Source organism: Ictalurus furcatus, chromosome 15, assembly GCF_023375685.1.
Source record: "Ictalurus furcatus strain D&B chromosome 15, Billie_1.0, whole genome shotgun sequence".
NCBI lineage: Eukaryota > Metazoa > Chordata > Actinopteri > Siluriformes > Ictaluridae > Ictalurus > Ictalurus furcatus.
In genome coordinates, this window is record NC_071269.1 from 13120627 (window position 1) to 13145574 (window position 24948).

General features: G+C 39.3%; 1 protein-coding gene across 1 annotated transcript; it reads right to left on the reverse strand.

Moving 5' to 3' along the window:
* Positions 1-1149: 1149 nt before the first annotated feature.
* On the reverse strand, positions 1150-21226 carry rbbp8l (retinoblastoma binding protein 8-like). Its single transcript, XM_053643964.1, has 15 exons — positions 21002-21226; positions 17604-17677; positions 14340-14382; positions 11076-11171; positions 10529-10641; positions 9384-9459; positions 8957-9165; positions 8809-8861; positions 8563-8618; positions 7646-8297; positions 4233-4347; positions 4117-4151; positions 3888-3990; positions 2661-2768; positions 1150-2253 (listed from the first exon to the last, which is right to left on the reverse strand). Exons 2-14 carry the CDS (start codon positions 17668-17670, stop codon positions 2680-2682), a joined length of 1707 nt encoding a protein of 568 aa, XP_053499939.1. The 5' UTR covers positions 17671-17677; positions 21002-21226; the 3' UTR covers positions 1150-2253; positions 2661-2679.
* Positions 21227-24948: the final 3722 nt, after the last annotated feature.

A 24948-nucleotide genomic window follows, 5' to 3' on the forward strand; every position in this document is an offset into this window, starting at 1 on the left:
AACAGAACATGCAACAGCCTACACAAGGGTGTCTTCTAAATCAGATGACTATCTAAAAAAAGTAATAGATAATAAGATGACAGAAAATGACAAACACAATAGAGATGCAACAATAATAATTGTTGTTGTTGTTGAGATAATTAATAATAATAATTATTGTTGTTGTTGTTGAGACACAAAGCACACAGTGTATAAGGGTACAACCAGTCATCTTTTAATCCCTTATCAAATTTGAGGATTAAATAGCAACTTCCTCCACACACACACACAGAGAGAGAGAGAGAGAGAGAGAGAATCAATATAGGACTAAATGAAAAATAGTGTATGGATTATAGCGCTTTGCTCTTGAAATTCCACATGCTTAATATTCGTCCATCTGTCCACTGGTAAATGCAACATCATAGGGAATGACTGCAAGGTACATAGTCATACACATGCACACAAACGTGAAACCTTCACAAAGCACAGCTCACGTGTACAGGCTCCTAATATGCAAATACTGTGAAGAGAAGGAGGAAGTCAAACTGTAAGTGCTGATAATAATTAGCCAAACAATAAAATTATGTGTGCACAAACCACAATACACAAACCTGGTTTGTGTATGGTGGAACAGATATTTTATATATATATATATATATATATATATATATATATATATATACACACACATATATACACACACACACACTCTGGGGGAAATAAGTATTGAACGTGTCAACATTTCTTTCAGTAAATATATTTCCAATGAGGCTGTTTACATGAAATTTTCACCAGACTTTATTAACTCATAAAATCAGGAAATATAAAGAATTCACAACATTAAAGTTCATAAATAAAGTTATGTGTAATAAAGTGGAATGTCGCTTCAAGATGCTCCCTGTATGAAGAACTTAATCGGCCACAGTATTCAGGTGTGATTTTGGCCATTTCTTCTAAATCATATTGTCTTTAAGTCTTGTTCAATTGGAATCAAGTCAGGTGATTGACTGGGCCATTCTAACACCTTGATTTGGGAGAGCTCTTTGCTTTTACCCAGTGTGTTCAATACTTTATTCCTGTGTCATTCCACTTTATTTATGGACTTTAATGTGAATTCCTTATATTTCCAGATTTCTTAAGTTAATACTGATGTATGTAGGTATGTAAACTAAAAAGGTGGCCATTATAAATTGATACCATTCTGATATATTGTGGTATACCTGTCACTGCACATATTGTGAAATAATGAATGAACCTCCTGGTACTGAAATATTGTTTCCTGTATGCTCTGTCAGAGGAAATGTGTCCATATTGCTTTGTATTTCACTTCCTGTGCTGTGACCCCTGCTAGAGTCACTGCTAAAGAAACACAAGACACATCAAAATAGCTCATAGTTGTTTATTTCAACAGTGATACATTGTTATGCATTCTTTAAAGCCTTTCAGATACTACTCTAAAAACACCTGGGCATGAGTTTCCACAGTGACTTATAAGAACAGTTCAACTGATTGAAACAAACTGTATTGTGTAAGTCTGACATGGCTAAAGACATTTTAAAATGCAACCCCACCCCTTTACATGCTCAAAATGGTCACAGCTGCTGCAAGTGGAAAATTCACTCTTTCAAAATATGTGCTCTGCCATCACAAAAACCAAAAAGGGGAAGTGGAGGGTGTTTTGTTTTTTGTCACATTTGCAAGAGACAGGCCTTAAAAAAAAAATAAATAAATAAAAACCACACACAAACGGAAGAAATAGCCTGGCTGACTGACAGTAAATTGCTTCTATGAAAACTTATCAAGGAAGGGAAAATGGAAGCTGATACACAGATCCATGTATGAAGAGACAGTGGGAGAGAAAGATGTGATGAGACGTGATAAACAAGTGATCCAAAAGAAATGATTTCTGGTTACAAGTCAAATTTGTTCACAACCTCAGGACAGGAAGTGCAGTGGTCTCTCACTTCCTGTCTCCTACAGGCAAATAATATTGGGAACTCTCCATACTAATCTTTGAGATGTGTGCATAGAAGAGCACTTGATCTGGTAGTCAGGCCATGTAACCTCCAAAACAAGTGTGATATTCTGAAACAAGTGCTAAAATTAGATGTATTTTTTGTCTTTCCTGTGTGATTTCTGGCCTGCCTGCTGCTATAGTGCAATAGATGAGGGGTGGGCATCTTTTTCTGTACAGCAACTCAAACAAACACAGGGTCTTTGATGCATGGTTGCAGAAGGACATGCACCAAGATTGTTGTACACCATACACTATGTCTGCAAAACAATAAAGTAAAACCATTAATCAGCAAGGAGATGTGAAGCCTAGTATGAAGCTAATTCATTAATTAATTCAGTCGTTCATTCATTCTTTTATATTTATTTTTTAACCCAGTTTTCTCCCAATTTGGTCATTTGCCATTCCCACCAACTAGCTAGATCTCCTCTATCATATGACACCACATCTTTCCACTCCTCATGCTACACTCACATGGCAGCTGAACACACTCAGAGGAACATTAACTGCCCTCTTTCACATACATGAGCTAAAAGACACCCATGAATGGTTGTGGAATTGTTGGGATTCAAACCTGCAATCTTCCGATTACAGGGAGGTGCTTTCCTGTTAATCAATTTAATTTGAAAGGGAAACGAGATGTAAAGTAAGAAAAACACTAACTGACCATATACATGACATTGAGTTCAACCTTGCTCCGAGTCTCCAAGGTTGGCCCCCTGTGGCAGTAGTGTTGTCCTCATTTTCTTTTCTTTTAGTGGGCGCCGTTGAAGGGCTATTCCAGGAAAACAAGAGAAGCAAAATAAAAGTGAAGGAATGAATGATTGAATGACTAAATAAGTGAATGGATAAATGGTTTTAAATCAAACTGCTCAGAAATGATTTTAGAGTAATCTTACTGAAAGTGAGTAGCTGAGAGTTGAATACCTTTGGGTTTTATTGATCTTACTGTGGTATACAACAAGGGTCAATATTTGGTTCAATTTTATTTTCATTGTGTATTAACCGTATTGGTTCTGGTATTAAGTACTTTAAGTATTATATGTATGGTTGGGGTGTGTGTGTGTGTGTGTGTGTGTGTGTATGTCTTGTGTGATCACACTATACTAAGTATAGCAGTACTTAGTAATATGGATAGTGGTAGCTCATTGGTTAAGACATTGGACTACTAATTATGTCATGAATTCAAATCCCAGCACTCAGATACTGCCACTGCTGGGCCCTTGAGCAAGGCTCTTAACCCTCAACTGCTAAGCGGTATAAATGAGATAAACATAGGTTGCTCTGGATATGGGCATCTGCCAAATGCCATGAATGTAAATGTAATTCCCGGCATAAGTCTTTTTATGCTCACAAGATTGTGTTTAACAAATAATGTGAAATGATTAAATTATTTGAAATAATAACCAAAAAAAGCTGACCATGGCATACAGTAGCTCCTGAGTCACTGTGACTAAGACCTGGCTAAAGCAGTTACTGAAGACAAAAGAATTAATTATAAAATTAAAAAAAAAATTAAAAAATTGTATAATATATATATGATTTACAGATTGCCATCTTTTCTGCTGACACCATTGGGTAGGGTCCACAAATAAATATTCAGGCCTTTGGTTAGATATGGTTTATGAAAAGAAACCGATTATTCAATTGAGAATCATACTGGGACATTAGTTTTCAACCCCTTTAGGACAAAATAAAGAAAAGAAAGAAGTGCATTTTACAACAACAGCATATTCATTAATTATTCAAGTCAAAAATAGTAAAAAATGTTCAGATAGGAGAAAGACCATGGTGAAGCTCCTAGCTAACTCCCTATAAATTACCATTTCCAGTAGTGACAAAGTTCCCACACCCAGCCCCTCCATGTCTTAAATCTAATTACATGCCCTCATACCTTCAGGAGTCTGGCCTGGTCTCTTCCTCATTATACCCTGTTTACTAGCCTCTTTTTCATCCTGGTCTTGTGGGCTGCTGCCTTCCTCCATGTCCTGCTCTTTCTGCAGCAGCACAGCATTTACAATATGCATCACAATGAAAACACTGAGAAAGCACCAACAAAGTGTCTCAGTAGTGTTACAATGATAATACACACAGTTAGCAGTTCAAGTCTGAAGAAAATTTACCTGTCCTGCTGATTTTAATGACTCTAGGACCACAACTGTGAGGACAAAAACACATTATTTACTCATTTTTCCTCTCAATTTGCATAATAAGAACAGTAATTATTCAGAGGCACTACCTGGACGAAGTGAAATGGTCAGAGTGGGGACTTTCAGATTTTCAGTGTCTATATTCTCATTCTTCTCACTTCCCTCATCTCCCTCTTCCTTATGTCTTTCCCCAGTTTCTTCTCTCTTCAAAATTGCAAGAAAAAAATAGAATACAATTTTAAAAATTAGTCTTAGATTCAATCAACCTCCTCCTCTCACTCTCTCTTAAACACACACAGACACATGTTTGCCAATTCACCTACTGGCGTGTTTAGTAGGTAGTAGGAAACTGGAGAACGCAGATGAAACTTACACGTATATGTGCAAATCACAACACAAACAGCAACCCAAGCTCAGGATTCTACTGCATCATTGTGCCACACACACACTAAGCATATGGTCTGAGCACTGAGAGGCTGACCCCCCACCCCTTCAACCTCTGCAGCAATGCAGGCAGCACTCATATGTCTATTTCCTAAAGACAATCTCTGGATATGACGCTGAGCATGTGCACTCAACTTCTGTTCTGAGTGGAACCTGTCCCATTAAACCGCTGTATGGTCTTGGCCACCGTGCTTCAGCTCAGTGTCAGGGTCTTGGCAATCTTCTTATAGCCTAAGCCATCTGTATGTAGAACAACAATTCTTTTTTTCAGATCCTCAGAGAGTTCTTTGCCATGAGATGTCATGTTGAACTTCCAGTGACCAGTATGAGGGAGTGTGAGAGCGATGACACCAAATTTAACACACCTGCTCCCCATTCACACCTGAGACCTTGTAACACTAATAAGTCACATGACACCAGGGAGGGAAAATGGCTAATTGGGCCCAATTTGGACATTTTCACTTAGGGGTGTACTCACTTTTGTTGCCTGCGGTTTAGACATTAATGGCTGTGTGTTGAGTTATTTTGAGGGGACAGCAAATTTACACTGTTATACAAGCGGTACACTCAGTGTCATTTCTTCAGTGTTGTTACATGGAAAGATATAATCAAATATTTACAAAAATGTGAGGGGTGTACTCACTTTTGTGAGATACTGTACTTACAAAAAAGGAACCTTAGGCCAGGACCAGACATCCATACGTTTATATCTACTCACAATAGTCTAAACTCTTGGAAGGTAGATGAGCTTAAAAGAAAAGCAAATATTAACTAGCCTTATTGTCCACACCCTTCCTCCATTCACATGGCAGCTACCAATCAATGAGGGTGATGAGTGCAGATTAGTTTATGCTCAGAAACAAAATTCTAAAGGTTTGTATTCTTGTTAGTATAATAATGGCATTATGTTCAGATATCTATTTTCAGGATGTCAATTAAACAAAGGTGTAGAGAAGTAATGAGAGGAAGTATTGCTAGGTAGAATCATATGGGTTTTTTTTGTTATTGTTTGTTCAACTAAAATAATGTCAAGCTTTGACAGAGATGAGGATGTTGACTGTCACAACATCTGAGGTAGATGAGGATAGAATCTCATCCTCTGAGCATCAACTGCTGTTGGGCCAGATATGTTAAAATGCTAGTGGCATATGTAACTGTGGTTACTTGAACCCTGAATAACAACCAGGGCAGTGAGAAATCACCTGGATACCTTTTGTGTGTGTGTGTGTGTGCGCGTGTGTGCGTGTGTGCATGCATGTGTGATGTGGCTTTCCAAAAAAGTGACACATGATGATATTTGCAACAAATATCATTATCATACAAGCTAGCTTTTCCCCCCAAACGTTCTTGCAATTTCTCATTGGGTTGGTTTAGAATGACAATGAACCCTGATGGTTATCTGAGATTTGTACAACCACATTTGTGTGTGTAACTAGTTGTGTACCACCCCTCCTAACCACAATGGGAATGAGAATTACCTGGATAACTTAAACTATATGGCTGAAGGTATGTGGACATCACTCCTAAATATTGAGTTTAGGTGTTTCAGAACACTCACTGCTAACAGGTGTATATGTAAAATCAAGCACATAGCTATGCAATCTCCATAGACAAACATTGGCAGTAGAATGGGTTGTATTTAAGAGCTCAGTGACTTAAAAGGATGCCACCTTTTCCAGAAGTCAAATTTCTGCCCTGCTAGATCTGCTCCGATCAACTGTAAGCGTTATTATGAAATGAAAGCATCTGGGAGCAACAACAGCCACGCTCAACCACAAGGTAATAGGCCATCCAGACTCACAAATTTGGGCCACTGAGTGCTGACGCATATAGCACAGAAAAATCTCCTATCCTCTGTTGCAGCTCTTATTAAGATGTTCCAAACTACCTCTGAAAGCAACATCAGCACAAGAACTGTGCATTAGGAGTGTCATGAAATGGGTTTCCATGGCTGAGCAGCTGCACACAAGCCTAAGACCACTATGTGCAAAGCATAGACTGGAGTGGTGTAAAGCATGCTGCTACTGGACTCTGGAGAAGTGGAAATGTGTTCTCTGGAATCATGGTTCACTAATTGGCAGTCTGATTTATGAATCTGGGCTTGGTGTCTGCCAGGAGAACACTACCTACTGGAATGCATAGTGCCAACATTAAAGTTTGGTGGAGAAAGGATCTGGGGCTGTTTTTCAGGGTTTTGCTCAGGCCTCTTGGTTCCAGTGAAGGGTAATGTTAATGCTACAGCATACTAAAACATTTTAGACAATTGTATGCTTCCAACATTGTGGCAACAATTTGGGGAAGGCCCATTCCTGTTCCAGCGTGACTGTGCCCCGTGCACAAAGCAATATCCATAAAGACATGAGTTTGGTGTAAATGAACTCCAGTGGCTTGCACAGAACCTAAATCTCAACCCCACTGGAACACCTTTGGGATGAATTGGAATGTCAATTGCAAGCTAGGCCTTCTTGTCCAACATCAGTGCCTGACCTCACAAATGCTCTGTTGAATGAATGGGCACACTACAAAATGGGACAGTCACTGAGGAGTAATTCTGCCACCAATGTATGCAAAGCAGGTTAATCAGCAAAGCATTCAGATCTCCCATTGTTTTTGCTGAAGTGATGATAGCTTAAGAAAAAGCAATTAAATAAGCCTATGATCATAGAGCCATCTCTGATTCAAATAGACATGATCCTAAAAAGCAGTGAGATTACAATTGAGCAAAGAAGTGCACAATGAAGTTTTTTTATTCTCAGAAGCTTCTGTAATATTGAGTAAGCGATGATAAACAATAAATACTTGGACCACTGTATAATATATCAGTACAACAGTGGTCTCATGACTATTACTTAGGCATGCTACATATTACGCATGATGAGGTTTGAGATGCAGCATTGGATTCTATCAAATTTGTGTTGATTTTGGCACTTACAGCTGTGAGTAGTTCAGAACATCAGTGTAGCTTGCAGTAGCTTTTTCTACCATATAGGGTGTAATAAAAAATATTGATTCCAGCAGATTTAATATTAGAAATCAGATACAAGATTGTATTTAGTACCTGTAGTTTTGTATCCCCTGTTTGCGTATCACTCTGCGGACTGGAAGCATACTGAGCTGAAGATGGTGAGGAGAGTGGAGCCGGAGGTGATGAAGATGAAGACGATTGCAAGTCCATCTCTGTTTCTTTGGGGCCTGAGGCATTGGACAGATCTAAAGGTGCCTCTTCATCTCCTTCTCGTAGATTTTCACCAAAGATCCTCTTATGCTGTGAACTTGTCCAGGCGCTCGATGATGTTCTCTTTTCTTTGCCATCTGTCAGCTCGAAGAGGCTCCTTGGGTGTGGGAAGATGGGTCGTGGATGGGCAGGGCTTTGAGATGGTAGGTGGGACTCAAAGCCTGGTGGAACCAGGCTTGAAAAGCGAAGTATTGGAGAGCTAGAGTCATGCTTCAGGTTCGGACTCACCACCATGCCACCACTGGTACCAGTGTTCACCACTGACCCCCAATCTGAACGTTCAGGCAGGGGCCAGGGAAGGTTGGATGGAGTTGTTTTGATTGGATGGGGCCGCAGTGGGATAGACACAAGAGCAGGACGTTCCTCAGAGCGCCTGGTTGAAAACAAGGGGTTGTTCTTCAGAAGACGAAGGTGAGGAGGGATGGAAGGTGAGGTGGGGGATGGATGAGCCTCCAAGGAGTCCACAGTAACTGCTCTGTAGAGAGAAGAAATCAAGACTTAAGGAGCAGGTATGAATACAGTTGGTTGTGGTTCAAACTGCTAGTTTGGCATCATCTATTTTTTTACATTCACTATTGAAAATGATAGCCACCTCAACATTTGGCAAAATTCACACCTATAGTTGAGGCTAGTTGCTATAGTAGATGCTACTGCATAACACATAATAGGTTTACAACAAGATTTTTAATCTTAAACAGAGCATCTCTCTAAATCCATCCATTTCTGATTTTGGACCTCACCTTCTCTCTTTCCATGTTGCTTGGTTTGCTACAAAATTCGGCTGTCTACTTGACTCCTGAAAAGTATTGACCCAATCACATTAAAAAAAAAACAAAACACAACCATACATGAAAAAGAGTAACTGAGAAACAGATAATTTGGCAAAAACATTAATTAATTTACCAAATCATTTTGTTTGAAAGATTTGCCTAATACAGATATGTCCCAAGCCCTTGAACTTATTATTAAACTGCATGATCACTTACAGGATGATGCATTAAACTCCACCCTTGTAACCGTTTGTGCTCTGATCCTTTGTCTGTATATGTTGATATGGGGGGAAAAAAACAGGCATTAAACAAATAAAGAATGAGCTGGACTGTGAGAATGTACAGTATATCATTGAGGCAGTACCTGATGACTCCTGTCTGTCACCTGGGGTCTCTTTGCTTTGGCTGTGTTCAGTTTCACTCTTCACATTGGCTGCTGGTGTAGTGGCGCCCCCTGGTGCAGGCTGATCATTCTTCAGAACAGAGGTGGCCATGGACAGAGAAGTGGCTGTAGGGTTGGGAGAGTGCTTAACCTCAGGGGTTCCTGCTCTCTCTGAGTGACCATTCTGCTGCCTGAAAGGTCAGAATATGTAGTTAAATGCATAATATGCATATATTATTTTAAACAATTTTCAGAACTAGGACCTAAACATCACCCATATTGCTTCATGTTTTTAATTAAAAAGCCTTTACCAAGCGAGACTTGTCCATTACGATTTATGAATAAAAAGGCATGTATCCATACTGATGAAAAGTCACACAGACACATACTGTATGAGAATGACACTCACTCTGTCCGTTCTCGTAGACTCTTCACCTCCTCTTTCAGTCTTTCATTCTCTTTCACCAATGCATTGATCTCACCCACTATAGGAGTAAGAAAACAGCAAAAGAAAGCAGAAGAACATAATAAGGAAATAATTTAGAGTAGCCAAGGGTCTATGGAATATCAAGAGTTTACTGGTTACATTCCAACCATTTAGAGCTTACAACATTTTTTCCTGGTATTCTATTTTTAGCCAGCATGTATAGCATGTCAATATACTTTGGTGTCAGAAACTATTCATGTAAACTACCCAGTCAAAACTCTGAACACAAAACTTTGATCTAAAACAAATGTAAATAGTCAGGTTATTGCCCATGTACAAATTTATTTCTGAATCAAGATGCACTTAAAACAGGTCATTTTTTAAAAAATTATATTCTCCATTTAACATTCAAATTGTTATTTATATATGATAATATGATATATGATAAGTCTATATTTCATACTGTTAAGATCTTTATTCTAAAAAATATAGAAAATAGTTCAAATGAAGAAAACACTTTTAGTTGTCCAAACTTTCAGACTGACCTCAACTGCTGGTAAATCTAAACAACCCCTTTTACTTTTCAGTTTAAATAGTTATAATCATTCAGAAACGTCATTAAGGTTCAGCTCTTGTATGTTGTATGCAGTAATCAAATAGGTACCAGTTGTGCTAGTTCTAGATCTGCAACTACAGTACTTGACTTAGTCTGAGGCATAAACAGTCTAATTATAGTATTAATTATTTTTAAAAAATATTTTTTTAAAAATTACTTATTTAATATCATTAAATAAATTCATTGCCTGCTGCAATTTAAGGTTGTTAGTTCAGTGGTGTCTCAAGTTGTTAAGAGTACAAAAGGTGGCAGCACTGAGGCAGAAAAGAAGTGCACCCATAATCTACTAAACTAAGTATTGATTAACTCATATGGATTAACTCCTACTCCTCACTAAGAGCTTCTCTGAGAATTTTACCACACATTTTAAGAGTAATTTTCAGAACCTTTATACTGTACATACTGATCCCAAAAGCTATTAATAAATGTTTTTTTATTTATTTATTTTTTCTGTACAGTTTGGGTACCTGATTGCTTCTAAGAACCATGCATTTGCATATGCATAACCTACTCAGTATGGATATGTGCTGCAGACTCTGGAGTTGGGAGGTTTCATACTCCTGCTGTCTTTTCTTTGCCATCTCCTGGGTGACTGTACACCTGTCACACAACCCAGCTCGTAACCTGTGGAGGGACACACACACACACACACACACACACACACACACACACGCACACACACACACACACACATGCACACACACACACACACACACACATGCATATCTGTCTTACTAAGACTTATTGTCTTACTATTCATGAAATAATTATTAATGCAGCTAATTACTACCATGCCTACTACAAATTACTACAAAACGTTTGGGTCTTTTAGTTTTTCAAAATAAAAGCTAAAGTTTTTATAAACAAAGAAGAAGCAGAAAGAGCAAAGTCAAGACTGCCAGTCCCCACAAAGATATACCCCACACACAAGAAGAGAGAGAGAGAGAGAGAGAGAGAGAGAGAGAGAGAGAGAGCGAGCGAGCACCCAAGTGTTCCAATCATAGTGTGAAAGATTAGTAGTAACATATACCCACACCCACCCTCACACACATACATACATGTTTTCTAGCTGTTTTATGTTTTCTGTGAGCATCTTGTGTTGCTCTCTCAGTTGCTGGTTCCTGTTGTACAGTTCCTCCAGTCTCTTTGCATCACTACAAAACAAACACAAAAGTCTCTGTGATACAAAAATCAGGATACTAGCTCTATATAAAAAAGATGTGTTAAACTATAAAACTAACACTATCATATTAGGGCTGACACTGGCCTGACATTATCTGTGGACCTTAGGTCAGATTAGACATAATTTGGATTTTGTCCACTGATGTATTTTATGCTATGAGCATGTGTTCCTTTGACACATAAATGACACAGACCTTCCATGTGAACATAGGACACAATTTGGCTTAAAGCATGCTGCCATCAGGATTGGCTGCTGCTCAGACCTCTGATATCAGTATTGTATTGAAAATGGGAACTAACTAGAGAGAATATTATTAATTGGAACATTTGTAAACTATCCAAAAGTCTGTTTTGTTATAAAGATTCAAAGGAAGAAACTGTAAACCAATGAAATTTCAAATGTTGGTGAATGTAATTGTCATGTCTATGCCAGAATGTCCACTCCAGTTCCAAGAACACAGTGCATCCTACAAACATGGCTGCCAAGGACTACAACACACCACCATCTCAAACACTCTCATGTTCACCAGATTACTGATTGCCAATAGTTGGACTCATACCTGTTACAATCACAACCACATTCACAGTCTATAAGGACTCTTAGGTCACACTTACCTTGTGACGTATACACTCTGTGATGATTTTCACCAGTCGTTACCAAGACTTTTGATTATTGATTGCTGGCTTCCTCGACTTGCTCTTGTCCAACTTTTTAATGCTGTTTGTTGATTACCTGACATTTGCCTGTACCACAATCTTGTTTTTGAATCTCATCTTTGTTTTGATTGCCAAGATTATTAAATACGTGTCAGCAGGCACTTGTGCCATTGCCTGCATACTTGAAAGAATACTTCGCCAACTCATGGATATAGCAGGAAACTTCGAGTTTTATTCAACTGACGTTTGCGGCACAGGACCGCATCGTACAAGAACAGTAGCAGCAGCTTGACCAACTCATCATGCAGATGGCACAGCTCCAAGCCACACCAGCCCCACTGACCATAGAACCCATGCAACTGGGACAAGTAAATTGGAACAACATGGAACCCCAGAGCTGATGTTGAGAAAGGCTGTGCTTCTACTGTGGTAGTTCCCAGCACCAAGTGGTACAGTGTCCATCACGGTCACAGAGCAAAGTTTCCCAGTCCACATCTGAGCAAGCCTCCTCTACACTTTGCTTCACCATGGTGAGTCCTCCTCAGTTTCTTTCTCACCCAAATTTTGTGCTATCCATTGAGATTGCTCACTCGGGGAATGCATCTTTTGTTACAGTGCTGATTGGCTCTGGGGCCACTGGGAACTTCATTGACCAGTCCCATGCAGAAAGACTCCAGCTGCCCCTACAACGTCTGCAACACCCCCTCAAAGTCCAAGCCCTGGATGGAGAACCCAGTGGAGGAGGCTCCGTCACACATTGTACCGAGCCCATCACCATGCACCACAAGAACATCTCAGAAATGTAAAAAACATCAGAGGGAAGAACTCCCAGACATTGTCCAGTTGGAAGGAAGTTTGTATCATCAGCTCTTCATGATAAGTTAATGGATAAGTTAGGTCACATGGGCTCACACCTTCCCTGCCACGGGACACCCCGGCACTCACAGAATGCAACAATTACTCCAATGTAAATACTAGTGGCCCAACATGTTGCAAGATGTCCACAAGTTCATCTCATACTTTTCTGTTTGTGCCCAGGCCAAAGTACCTCACAACCTGCCAGTGGGTAGACTCATGCCACTTCATGCGCTTCAACAATGTTCACACCTAGCCAATGACTTCATCATGGACGAGCCACCATCTCAGCACACCACAATTATCCTAGTAATAGACCGATTTTCCAAGTCCATCTGTTTGATACCCCTCCCAGGCTTTCCCTCGGCCTTAGAAACAGCAGAACTCATTTTTAACCATGTCCTCAGGTACTTTGGCATCCCAGAGGACATTGTTAGTGACCAGGGGGCTCAGTTCACATCTGCAGTCTGGCGAGGCTTCATGGAAAAACTGAGGGTCTCTATAAGCCTTACTTCAGGGTATCATCCGCAAGCCAGTGGTCAGGTAGATAGGGCCAATCAGGAGGTTCGACACTTCGTGTACACCTTCTGTGCCAATAACCAGGAGGACTGGGCACAGTTTCTCTCATGGGCCAAATATGTGCAGAACTTCCCACTCAGCAACAAAACTCTTGCTATTTCAAAGAGTCCTAGGATACCAGCTGACCCTATTACCATGGAACAGAAACCCCACTGATTCCCCTGCAGTGGACAGCTGGTTCCAACAAAGTGAACGAGTGTGGGAACAGGCTCACCAGGACCTTGAACAAACTGCCCAGAGCACTATGAAATTCGCAGACAGTCAGGGGGAGACACCCATCTACAAATCAGGCGATTGGGTGCAGCTCTCCACCAGGGATTTGCGCATAACAGAAGGCTGCAGAAAGCTGGCACATTGCTACATCAGCCCCTTCAAAATCTTCAATGATGTCACCTACAAGCTGTAACTGTCACATCATAGCCGCATAGCTACCTCATTTCATGTTTCCCACCTTAAGCCAGTTAAGCCAGGACCCCTTGCCCCTAGCATTCCCCCCACCCCCAACACCTCTTTACATCAAACGAGAACCTGCATTGGTGTTGCGGGGGAAAGGGTATTATTCGGTCATGTTTACTCCAGAATCAGCATCAAAATACAGTTCCCAGAACATAGCATGTCCTACAAACATGGCCGCCAGGGACAACAACACACCACCAACTCAAACACGCTCACGTTCATGTTAACTGGATTACTGATGGCACACACCTGGACTTACAATCACAGCCACATTCACAGTATATAAGGACTCTTAGTTCACACTCACCTTGATAGGTATACACTCTGTTGATTTTCACCAGTCATTACCAAGCCTTTGATTATTGATTGCTGTCTTGGTTTTGATTGTGTTTCTGGTTTCCTCAACTTGCTCTTGTCTGACCTTGTTAATGCTGTTTGCTGATTGACTGACATTAGCCTGCAATTCAACCTTGTTTTTGAAGCTTGCTTTTGTTTTGATTGCGAAGATTATTATAAAAGTGTCAACCTGCACTTGCATCCTCACCTGCTTACCTGACAGTAATCAAGGAGACAACATGCGGTAAAGGACTCACCAGTTTTTCTTATTGGTTAGTTCGAGCACCTTCTGCTGCAAACCTAATGAATGAGAAAATAAAATCAAGACTGGCAATCAGGGAAAAATAATAATAATAATAATTAGTCTATCTATCTATCTATCTATCTATCTATCTATCTATACACAGAATACACACACACCCCTCCAGTAATATTGGCACCCTTGGTAAATATGAGCAAAGAAGGCTGTGAAAAATTGTTAAACATTTTGATCTTTTGTTTAAAAAATTCACAAAACACTCTGCTCTCATGGATATCAAACAATTGCAAACAAAATACAGGTTTATCAAAAAAAGAATATCTTTGTTAAGTATAGGTGTGCAACAATTATTGGCACCCTTTTAGTCAATACTTTGTGCTCCCTCCCTTTGCCAAGATAACAGCTCTGAGTCTTCTCCTGTACTGCCTGATGAGGTTGAAGAATACATAGCAAGGGATCTGATACCATTCCTCCATACAGAATCTCTCCAGATCCTTCAGATTTTGAGGTCCACGCTAGTGGACTCTCCTCTTCAGTTCACCCCACAGGTTTTCTATGGGTTTCAAGTATGGGGACTGATGGCCATAGCAGGACCTTGATTTTGTGGTCAGTAAGCCATTTTTGTGTTGATTTTGATGTACGTTTTGGATCATTGTCCTTCTATAAGATCCAACCACTGCCTATTTTAAGCTTTCTGGCAGAGGCAGTCAGGTTTTCATTTAATATCTGTTGATGATGCCATGTATCCTACCAAACTGTCCATGTCCTCTGGCAGAAAAACAGCCCTAAAAAATTAAAGAGCCACCACCATATTTAACCATGGGCATGAGGTGCTTTTCCACATGGCTACATCTCTGTATCCACTAAAACCACCTCTGGTGTTTATTGAATATTTATATGAATTCATAGGTGTGCCAATAATTGTGGCACACATATATTTAACAAAGATTTTTATTTTTAATAAACCTGTATTTTATTTGCAATTCTTTGATATCCATGAGAGCAGAGTATTTGTTGAAGAAAAGATCAAAAGGTTAAACAATAAAGGCACATTTTCACAGCCTTCTTTGCTCATATTTACCAAGGGTGGCATTATTATACAGTCGGGGAAATAAGAAATAAAGTTATGTGTAATAAAGTGGAATGACACAGGAAAAAAGTATTGAACATCCATCCATCCATCCATCTTCAACCGCTTACTCCTTTTCAGGGTCGCGGAGGAACCTGGAGCCTATCCCAGGAAGCATCGGGCACAAGGCGATGTACACCATGGACAGGGTGCCAGTCCATCGCAGGGCACAATCACATACACACTCACACACCCATTCATACACTATGGACACTTTAGACACGCCAATCAGCCTACCATTCATGTCTTTGGACTGGGGGAGGAAACCGGAGCACCCAGAGGAAACCCCCGCAGCACGGGGAGAACATGCAAACTCCGCACACACATGGCCCCGGCGGGAATTGAACCCCGGACGTGTGAGGCGAATGTGCTAACTACTAAGCCACCGTGCGCCCCAAGTATTGAACATGCTAACTGAACTTTATTTAATACTTAGTGGAGAAGCCTTTGTTTGTAATGACAGCTTCAAAACGCTTCCTGTATGAAGAAATTAATCAGCTGCAGTATTCAGGTGTGATTTTGGCCCATTCTTCTAAACACATTGTCTTTAAATTTTGTTCAATTGGATTCAAGTCAGGTGATTGACTGGGCCATTCTCACACCTTGATTTTTTTTTCTCTGAAACCAGTTGAGAGTTTCCTTTGCTGTATGCTTTGGATTGTTGTCCTGCTGAAAAGTCCACCCACGTCCGATGTTCATCATCCTGGTGGATGGCAGCAGATTCTTCTCAAGAATCTACTGGTAAAAGTCTCCATTCATCGTTCCTTCAATTATATGACGTCTGCCAGTACCATGCGATGAAAAACAACCCCACACCATGATGCTTCCACCTCCAAACTTCACTGTTGGTATACTGTTTTTAGGGTGATGTGCAGTGCCATTTCTTCTCAAAACATGGTGTATAGTATGACAGACAAAAAGTTCGATTTTGAGCTCATCTGACCAGGCTACACTCTCCCAGTATTTTATAGGCTTGTCCAAATGAGTTGTAGCAAACTTTAAACGAGCTTCAAAGTGCCTTCTCTTTAGTAATCGAGTCTTGTGGGGTTGGCATGAGCAGTGGAGTGCATTGCCTATTGTTTTCTCTGTGACGATGACACCTGCTGCCTCCAAGGGTTTCTGGAGTTCTTTCTGAGTGGGCTTGTTGGGCTACTGTCCTGACTATTCTTCTGACTCCTTGGTCAGAAATCTTGCGAGGAGCTTCTGTGCGTGGCCGGTTGATGACGGAGTGATGTTGCTTCCACTTTCGGATAATGGCCCCAATGGTGCTTACTGGAGGAAGTTCTGAAATACGTCTGTATCCAATTCCATCGATATGTTTTGCAACAGTAAGATTCTGAAGGTCTTGGGAGAGCTCTTTGCTTTTACCCATCATGAGATGTTTCTTGTGTGACACCTTGGTAATGAAAAGCCTTTTTATAGACCATCAATTTACTAACCCAGCAGATATTAATTTGAACAGATAGGGGGTATAATTACTTACAGATTTCAGCTGGTTCCTTGCCTTACCTTTCCTTGGAGAATTGCTTTTTCTTAGCGTGTTTGATAATGTTTTCCTGTGTCATTCCACTTTATTACACATAACTTTATTTATGGACTTTAATGTTGTGAATTCTTTATATTTCCAGATTTCTTGAGTTAATACTAATGTCTGGTGAAAATTTCATGTGACTAGCCAAATCGTAAATACATTTACTGAAATTTTTTTTTACTCATTGAATACTTATTTATCCCCACTATATATATATATATATATATATATATATATATATATATATATATATATATATATATATTCAGAAATTTTTTAAACTTGATTCTTGATTCATAGGGCAACAATTTGATATCTGTCGATATTATTTGATTTAATAGCCTCAGATCAAGTTTTCATTACCTTCGTTTGGACTCTGGGCAAACCTACTAATATTCAGGAACTATTTACACTTCAGTTATTCATTATTTTTATGCATGTCAGTTCTTTTTTAATAATAATAAATTCATAGACAACTGTACTGTAGTCAATAAGAGATTGTTGAATAGATTCATTTTAATTGTTGCCTTTTAAATGGATCCAAATGATTGGCTTGTTATGCTACTAAAAATAAGTGTAATAGTGTGGGAGAAGTGTCTCACCTTCCAGCTCCTGCTCATGGACCTCTTTCAGTTTATGTATCAGTTCAGTAAAACTCTCCACAGCCATCCTCCTCCTGCACACACCCACCCACACACACACGCACACGCACACTCTTATGGTCTGCACTTATATAGCACTTTTTTTTTAACATTAGCAGGTTTCAAAGCGCTTTACACTGGTTCTCATTCACCCATTCACACACATTCACACTCCACTGATAGCAGAGTTGCCATGCAAGGTGCCAGCTTGCCATCGGGAGCAACCTGGGGTTCAGTATCTTGCCCAAGGACACTTCGGTATTTGGAGTCATGTGGGCCGGAAATCGAACCACCAATCCTACGATTAGTGGACAACCCATTCTACCACCTGAGCCACAGCCGCCTATTACTTACTTACTTACACAGCCACCACTTATTTATATAAAAAGCATAATAGTGGCTTATATGGCTATTAGCAAGTACACAATGAACAAAAAAAGTCAATTGGACAGATTTAATCACAGATATTTCAGAAATGCACAATAATCTTTAAGGTTGGCTGTCTTAGGGCTTAACCTGCTAACATAGCAGAGCAAACTTCATAGAGGCAATATTAAGAACAATTACAAACTACCCTTGTCAGACTGGTTTCACCACAGTGCTTCAGGCATAACTTTATTTGTATGTGTGTGCATTGTGTATGTAGAGTATATGAGAGAAAGAAAAAGTGAGAGAAATAGAAATGTGTGTGATAGAGAGTGCACATTGGAACTCTGTCCATAATGTATGGGATTGCAGAAAAAAAAGATGGAATACATATTTAGCATATAGACACTAATAAATCACTAAGAGCAACCGGACACCCAATAGACGTGCCAGGAGTCAAATACCATGCCATCCAGCTACATAATGAGGCTCTGGATCTTATCTCAGACATCCTGAGGAAATCATCTTCCAGACTGGACTCTCACGTATGGCCTGCAGGATAACGTGATTGTGAAATTTAAGCCTTAAAAGATCAGATCAGATTACTAAACAAACATCCTCGGGTCATCCAATAGCAACTGCCTGATCAGACAGGTTCAGTTCTGCTGACTGTATGCCCTGTAATTGAAATACGCTCAGAAAGAAAAGGAAAGAGAAGTTGACTCACTCAAATAACTGATTCTCTACCAGAAGTGTCAAAAACTGTTTCTGATTATTTGTGTATATCCAGGTAGAACTTGCAACACATCTAGAAAACAAGCAGGAAGTGATTTGCACTTCTGTAACACAATAATATAATAATCAAGCATTTTGTCAGCTGACTCAGTTGTTTCGGAGTAAGGAAAGCACAGGTATGTGCAGTGTGTGGGCTTTCATGGACTGCAATTAAAAATGTATTTGCTGACCTTATTAACACTAGATCCACCATAGATGTGCCACAGCAAGCGTTTTCCATAAACATTTGTGTAAATGGAGCAAATGAGTTTTGTAGTGTACGCTGAGGGCGCTCCAGAGGGTGTGGTCTGGGCTGCCCCCCCTCCTCTGCCAGTCGTCTCTTGGCAGCAATGTAAATGTGCTGCAAATACTCCACTTTTTTTGCTTAAAGTAATTAACATCTAGCACGTTCTGAGCCTTCACCTAATTCACAGCAGTATCAGAAGGCCTAATATGTGTTGTGTATACATCCTAAATGAGTATACCAGCAATGTACTCTATGAGAATACTATACTGAACTTTTTTTTTATTAGGAAAAGATACAAAATATATAATAAACTTTATACCTAGATACAGCAATGTTTATTATTCTTTACAATGTGTATTCTTGTGTATATTAATTTTAACTTCCCTTTAAATTATAGCTGGGACTTAAGGAGGAGTGTTTCTAACTTTTCGCAGTTCTGTTTTTAATGAGTTCGGAACAGCACTCTGTCCCCCACTCCCTCAGTCTGTGTGCATGTTGGGATATGTCAGTTCAGTGTCCCGCATTAGCAGGCAGGAGCAAGAAAGAACCTGTCTTACCAAGCAAAGAAATCACTGACGTACAGTCTCAAACATATACACCCACATGTACACAGATACACACACAAATATGCACATATGCAAATTCAAATATAAACAAACACACACAGAGACATGCATAGGTAACACACCATGTGCATTCATAAAATCACATGCTTGCACAGACTCATGTTCAGTATGCTGATTATGCTGAGTAACATATGACAAATATGAATATACAACTGATGGAATATAAATATAACTGCATACAAATATAACTGATTATAAGTGCATTCATATTTTTGTGGGCATGCCCTTTCTTTACAAATTATTATTGAATAATTCAGTACATTAAAGCACAAACAAATTGAGTGACTATTCTTAGTGACTATTCGTGATGTGAGTGCATGCAAACAGATGTACAGAAAGACAGCTGCATTACAGTAATTTGACTCTAATTGAATGAAATAAATGTATTTAAATCACAGACAAACCTTCTAGTTATTTACTATGTTTTACAGTTCACCAAGAGGTTACAGAATGCATATATGTAATCAGTGCTCTGCTGTTTAACATGAATAAAAAGCAATTTTTGAGTGTCACACTTGTGGTTTTCTAGTACTATATATAATTGTGTAATATAGCAGTTATAAACAATCTGGGTAACATTTTACATTAAGGTTTCCTTTTACTAACATTATTCACTGCATTACTTAACAACAACTTCAGCATTAAAAAGATTACTTAAGGTTTATTAAAGTTACAGAGTGAGTTAATGATGTTAATTGACAATTGTTTCAATTTGTTTCAATGGTAACAAAATACACCTGAATTAACTATTAAGTCCATTTACAGCACGATATTCAGTGTTGATAACTTTCTGTGAAAATATTGGTTCAATCTGTTCAGTCTCACTTCTGAATTTTGACAATTAAGAACCACATACATGTTTATTGGGTCAATACGGGTTGATACTCATTTGTGGTATGAACATTGGCTAATTCTTGTGTTGATTTGGTCCATTTGCATTGACTCCATCCAGGCATTAATGAATAAACAGTTGGAATATATCATAATAATACTAGGTTGTATACCTTTTTTTGTATGCCCCTAATTTCTCCATCTGGGAATTAATTATTACCTTATTATTTTTTAATTATTACCTTAGTATTACCTTATCTTATCATCTTTTTACCTCATGCCTTTATTATAATCACATTTCCATGATGCAATGAATAATCAGACACAAGGCCTCTCTTTCTTTTAGTCTTTCTTTCTCGCTCGCATACACACACACACACACACACACACACACACACACACACACACACACACATACACACACACACACCTCTCTCTAGCCCACTTAAGTTTTCTATAGTGATTTTCAAGTACTGTGGTCCTGTACCTCAAATAAACCAAAACTCCGAACTCACCCTTGGCCACCTGGTGGAATTCAGATCTCAAATCCAACAGCTGGCAATCACTCTGTCTGCCAATCACATGCAGCCTTCCAGGTCCTCGTTAAAGCACTTTCCCCACTGTGAACTCTTTGTTAAATTCTGATTGCTCGCAAAGTTATATGAAAATGGGAGATTCCAAGAAAAATGGTGAAAGGATAGGAATGCAGCAGAGGAGTCTTTCTTTCACGCCGCTCTCCTCTCCTTCTGCTTCTCCCTCCATTCCACCCTCCCCCCCCCCCCCCCCTACAGTGGCAGAGTAGAACAGGTTGGTGCAGTTCCCTGCCTGAACGCACAAACACCAGTTCTCCCTGGATAAACCGGTCCTGCTGAAATCCCGCTGAACCTGACTGACCAGATTTGCACAGCAGACAGAGAGAGGAAAAAAACCTAGAAAGGATATAGAGAACCTCAAACACACAAAGCAGCTTTATTCTGCAATGATTTGGTGATTAGGGGTAAAAAGAAGTAAACATTAGAGGAAGAGAGCGCCTTTTTCTACATTGCGAATTACTGAACATCAGAATACAAGCATGAAAGTGGGTTGGAATTTTAGGAATGTTTACTGCATTTCATGGAGTTGTTGGAAGTCTTACATGGATTTTGTTTAGAAAAATTATATTAAGTGAATATAAACTTTCTATTTGTTGAATGTGAATGATACAAAAATGTTCACTTATATGATTAATAGCTTATTCATGTATGAACCAAAAAGAAATAAAACGCTGTGTTTGTGAACCTTTCACAGATTACTGTCTCCAGGACTGAACTAAGCTCTGTTAACTCAACCTATGATAGACGCTTCCCTAACCTGCAACATGAGAATGGAGTTGAATACACATACAGAGCCAGACAATACACACTGTGTTAGAAAACTGCACAAGGTGAAACTATAGGTTCTGAGAAGATCCTTACTAAATTAACTCCATCACTCCAAAAAGCACTAGACTCTTATTTCCAGAAGGTCATGTGCTAGCTCTCCACAGACCCACATGAAGACAGAAATTTTGTAACACACATAATGCTGAAGGGACGTGAGAGCAAATTTCTCACGTGACTGTTCTCAGCTGGCTGCAGGTTTCCTGATACCTGCATTCCAACTGGTCTGGGTGCGACCAGCTGGCACATTTGTCTTGATAGAGCTACAATGACGAGGCCGGACAATAAAGGAGAGCAGATTAATTCTCTTATCCACACCAGCAGTGTGAGCAATCTGGTGTCAATTTCTTTAAAGCATCTAGATAGAAATGTATCATCACTAAAGGACCTACTGTTCAGTGTAAAGAGCTAAATAAAATAAAATAATTTGTGGTTTTCATTCCAAAGCAAAGTTTACATTAAAATTTATTGGAATCCTTTCTGGAAGTATTTTTTCTAAGAAAATTACATGTGGTAACAATATAAACCTGGTTATACTGTTATCACATATATTATCACATTTCACATTTACACTTTATTTTTGGTAGTTTCTAACCAATAGTTACCAATAGATGGCGCATGAATAAAGTCACTGCCGTTTCCCCTTCCTACGGACAGTAATGCCTTGTTGATGAGAGAGGTCACTGGAGAATGACCAGACTGGTTCCAGCTGAAAGTGAAAGGCTACAGATAACCACTCAGTTCACTTTGTGGTCATCAGAAAAGCATCTCAGAATGCACAACAGCAGAAGACCATGTCAAATTTCACTTCTGTCAGCCAAGAACAGAAAGTTGAGGCTGCAGTGGTCACAGGCTCACCAAAACTGGACTGCTGAAGACAGGAAAAACTGAGCCTAGTCTGATGAATCTTGATTACTGCTGAGGCACACAGATGGTAGGGTCAGAATTTGGTGTCAACAGCATGAATCCATGGACCCAACCTGCCTTGTGTTAACAGTCCAGGCTAGTGGAGGTGGTGTAATGGTGTGGGGAATGTTTCTTGTCACACTTTGGGCCTGTTAATACCAAACAATCATCGCTTGAATGCCATGTGCATCCCTTCGTAGCCACAGTTTACCCATCTTCCAATGGCTACTTCCAGCATGTCACAAAGCAAAAGTTGTCTCAAACTGGTTTCATGAACATGATAATGAGTTCTTCAATGATCTTCCCTTTCACCGGATCTGAATCCCGTAGAATATCTTTGGGATGTGGTAGAACGGGAGATTTGCAGCATAAAAGTGAACCATAAAAATCTGCACAAATTGTGTGATACAATCATGGACCAGAGTCAACATGGACCAGAATCTTAAAGGAATGTTTCCAACATCTTCAGGAATCCATGCCATGAAGAATTGAAGCTGTTTTGGGAGCAAAGGGAGGCCCTACCCAGTATTAGTATAGTATTCCTAATAAAGTATTGGTGAGTGTATAGTATGCAAATTAGGCATATCACTGATACTGAAAAATATAAGATTTTTTCAGTTCATTTAGTTTGAAAAGTTAATATTTGTCATAACTTCAGTTATTGCTAATTTACACTCTTGCTCTCATTCATGTATCTGTCAGATACAGTACATATTGACTGGAAGGAACTGCTTTACATAGATTAGATCTGGAATATCTTACTGACCTTCTGGAACAGTATAACCCATCTTAAAGCACTTCATTCACCTGAGGAAGATTTACTATCAATTCTGAAGTTCAATCATAGCTCAGCCTATGGTAGATATATATTTTTTTATATTACCCATAAACTCTGGAATAGTATTCCACAGCATATTAGAAACACATGGCTCTATAAATGTTTTTAAATTCAGATTAAAGACCTGCCTATTATTATTATTATTATTATTATTATTATTATTATTATTATTAATATTATTATTATTATTATCTTCAGTAACTACTTTGTCCTGGTCAGGGATGTATTGTTGAGGTAAATCAGGGTTGTTGTTTTTTTGAGGGACGAGACCTATCTGTTAAGATGTATCTGTTCTCCAGACATATTATTTGAACTACATAGCACTGCACTTACATTTTAATTTTAACTTTGATTTGTACTGTATATTAACAAGCGATTTGGCTGGTGGGTTGCCCAGAGCCCAGCTCTTTAGGTTTTCTTTCACACAAAGATCTTAGCATACCTTGGTACATAAAATACCTTAAAATGAAACTGTTCAAGAGAGAAATAAATGAATCATAGTTATTACCAAATATGCGCACTTCAGTATTCTTGAAATCTATGTGTCTCCACAAGATGGCGGAATAACACATCTTTCATAAAACAGCCAAACATCTCAGAAGTCATTGACAACATGGGGATATAGAAATGAAGAGTTTGTAAACCCCACAAGATTTTAATTTGTTTGACCTGAGTTTTCAACAATGAAAACTGCACTTTTGGTCTATTGAGTAAATTTCTCCCCTTGACACTCTCTTGGATCACAGTGAATTCATATTGGCTAAGATGGGATAGATACTGGAAAATTTCACATTGTTTCTGTTCTGAGTGTATTCAACAACGTGAAACCACCCACTGTATAAAGCTGTGTCTGTCTGCCAGCTCTACACCGAGAGTCAACAGTAAGTGCAAACACAGAAGTAGCGTTTTTCAATCGTATCAAAGAAACACTATAGGTGTGTATATGCACTACGCTGTGTCCTTTGTTTACATGTGTCAATGACAAAAGAGAGACCTTATTTTACCTTACTCTACTTCTGTCACCTGTAGCCTTACACAATTCTGCCTGTCTGGCCACACAATGAAATCTTCTTGGAAAAATGAGTTTGCACACTTTCTCTGTCTCTGTTCTCCACTTGTGGTGCAGGAATGTGACCATGTTCTTCACACAGAGATGTGTTGTGTGACCTCTTGAGCTACTAAAAGTCCAATTATAACTATACAGTTGTCATGTAGGAAGGAAAGGTGCAGCAGTGGCTAGCCTTGCTGCCTCACAGCTGCAGGCCCCTGGGTTTGATCCTGAGCTTGGATTACTGTCTGT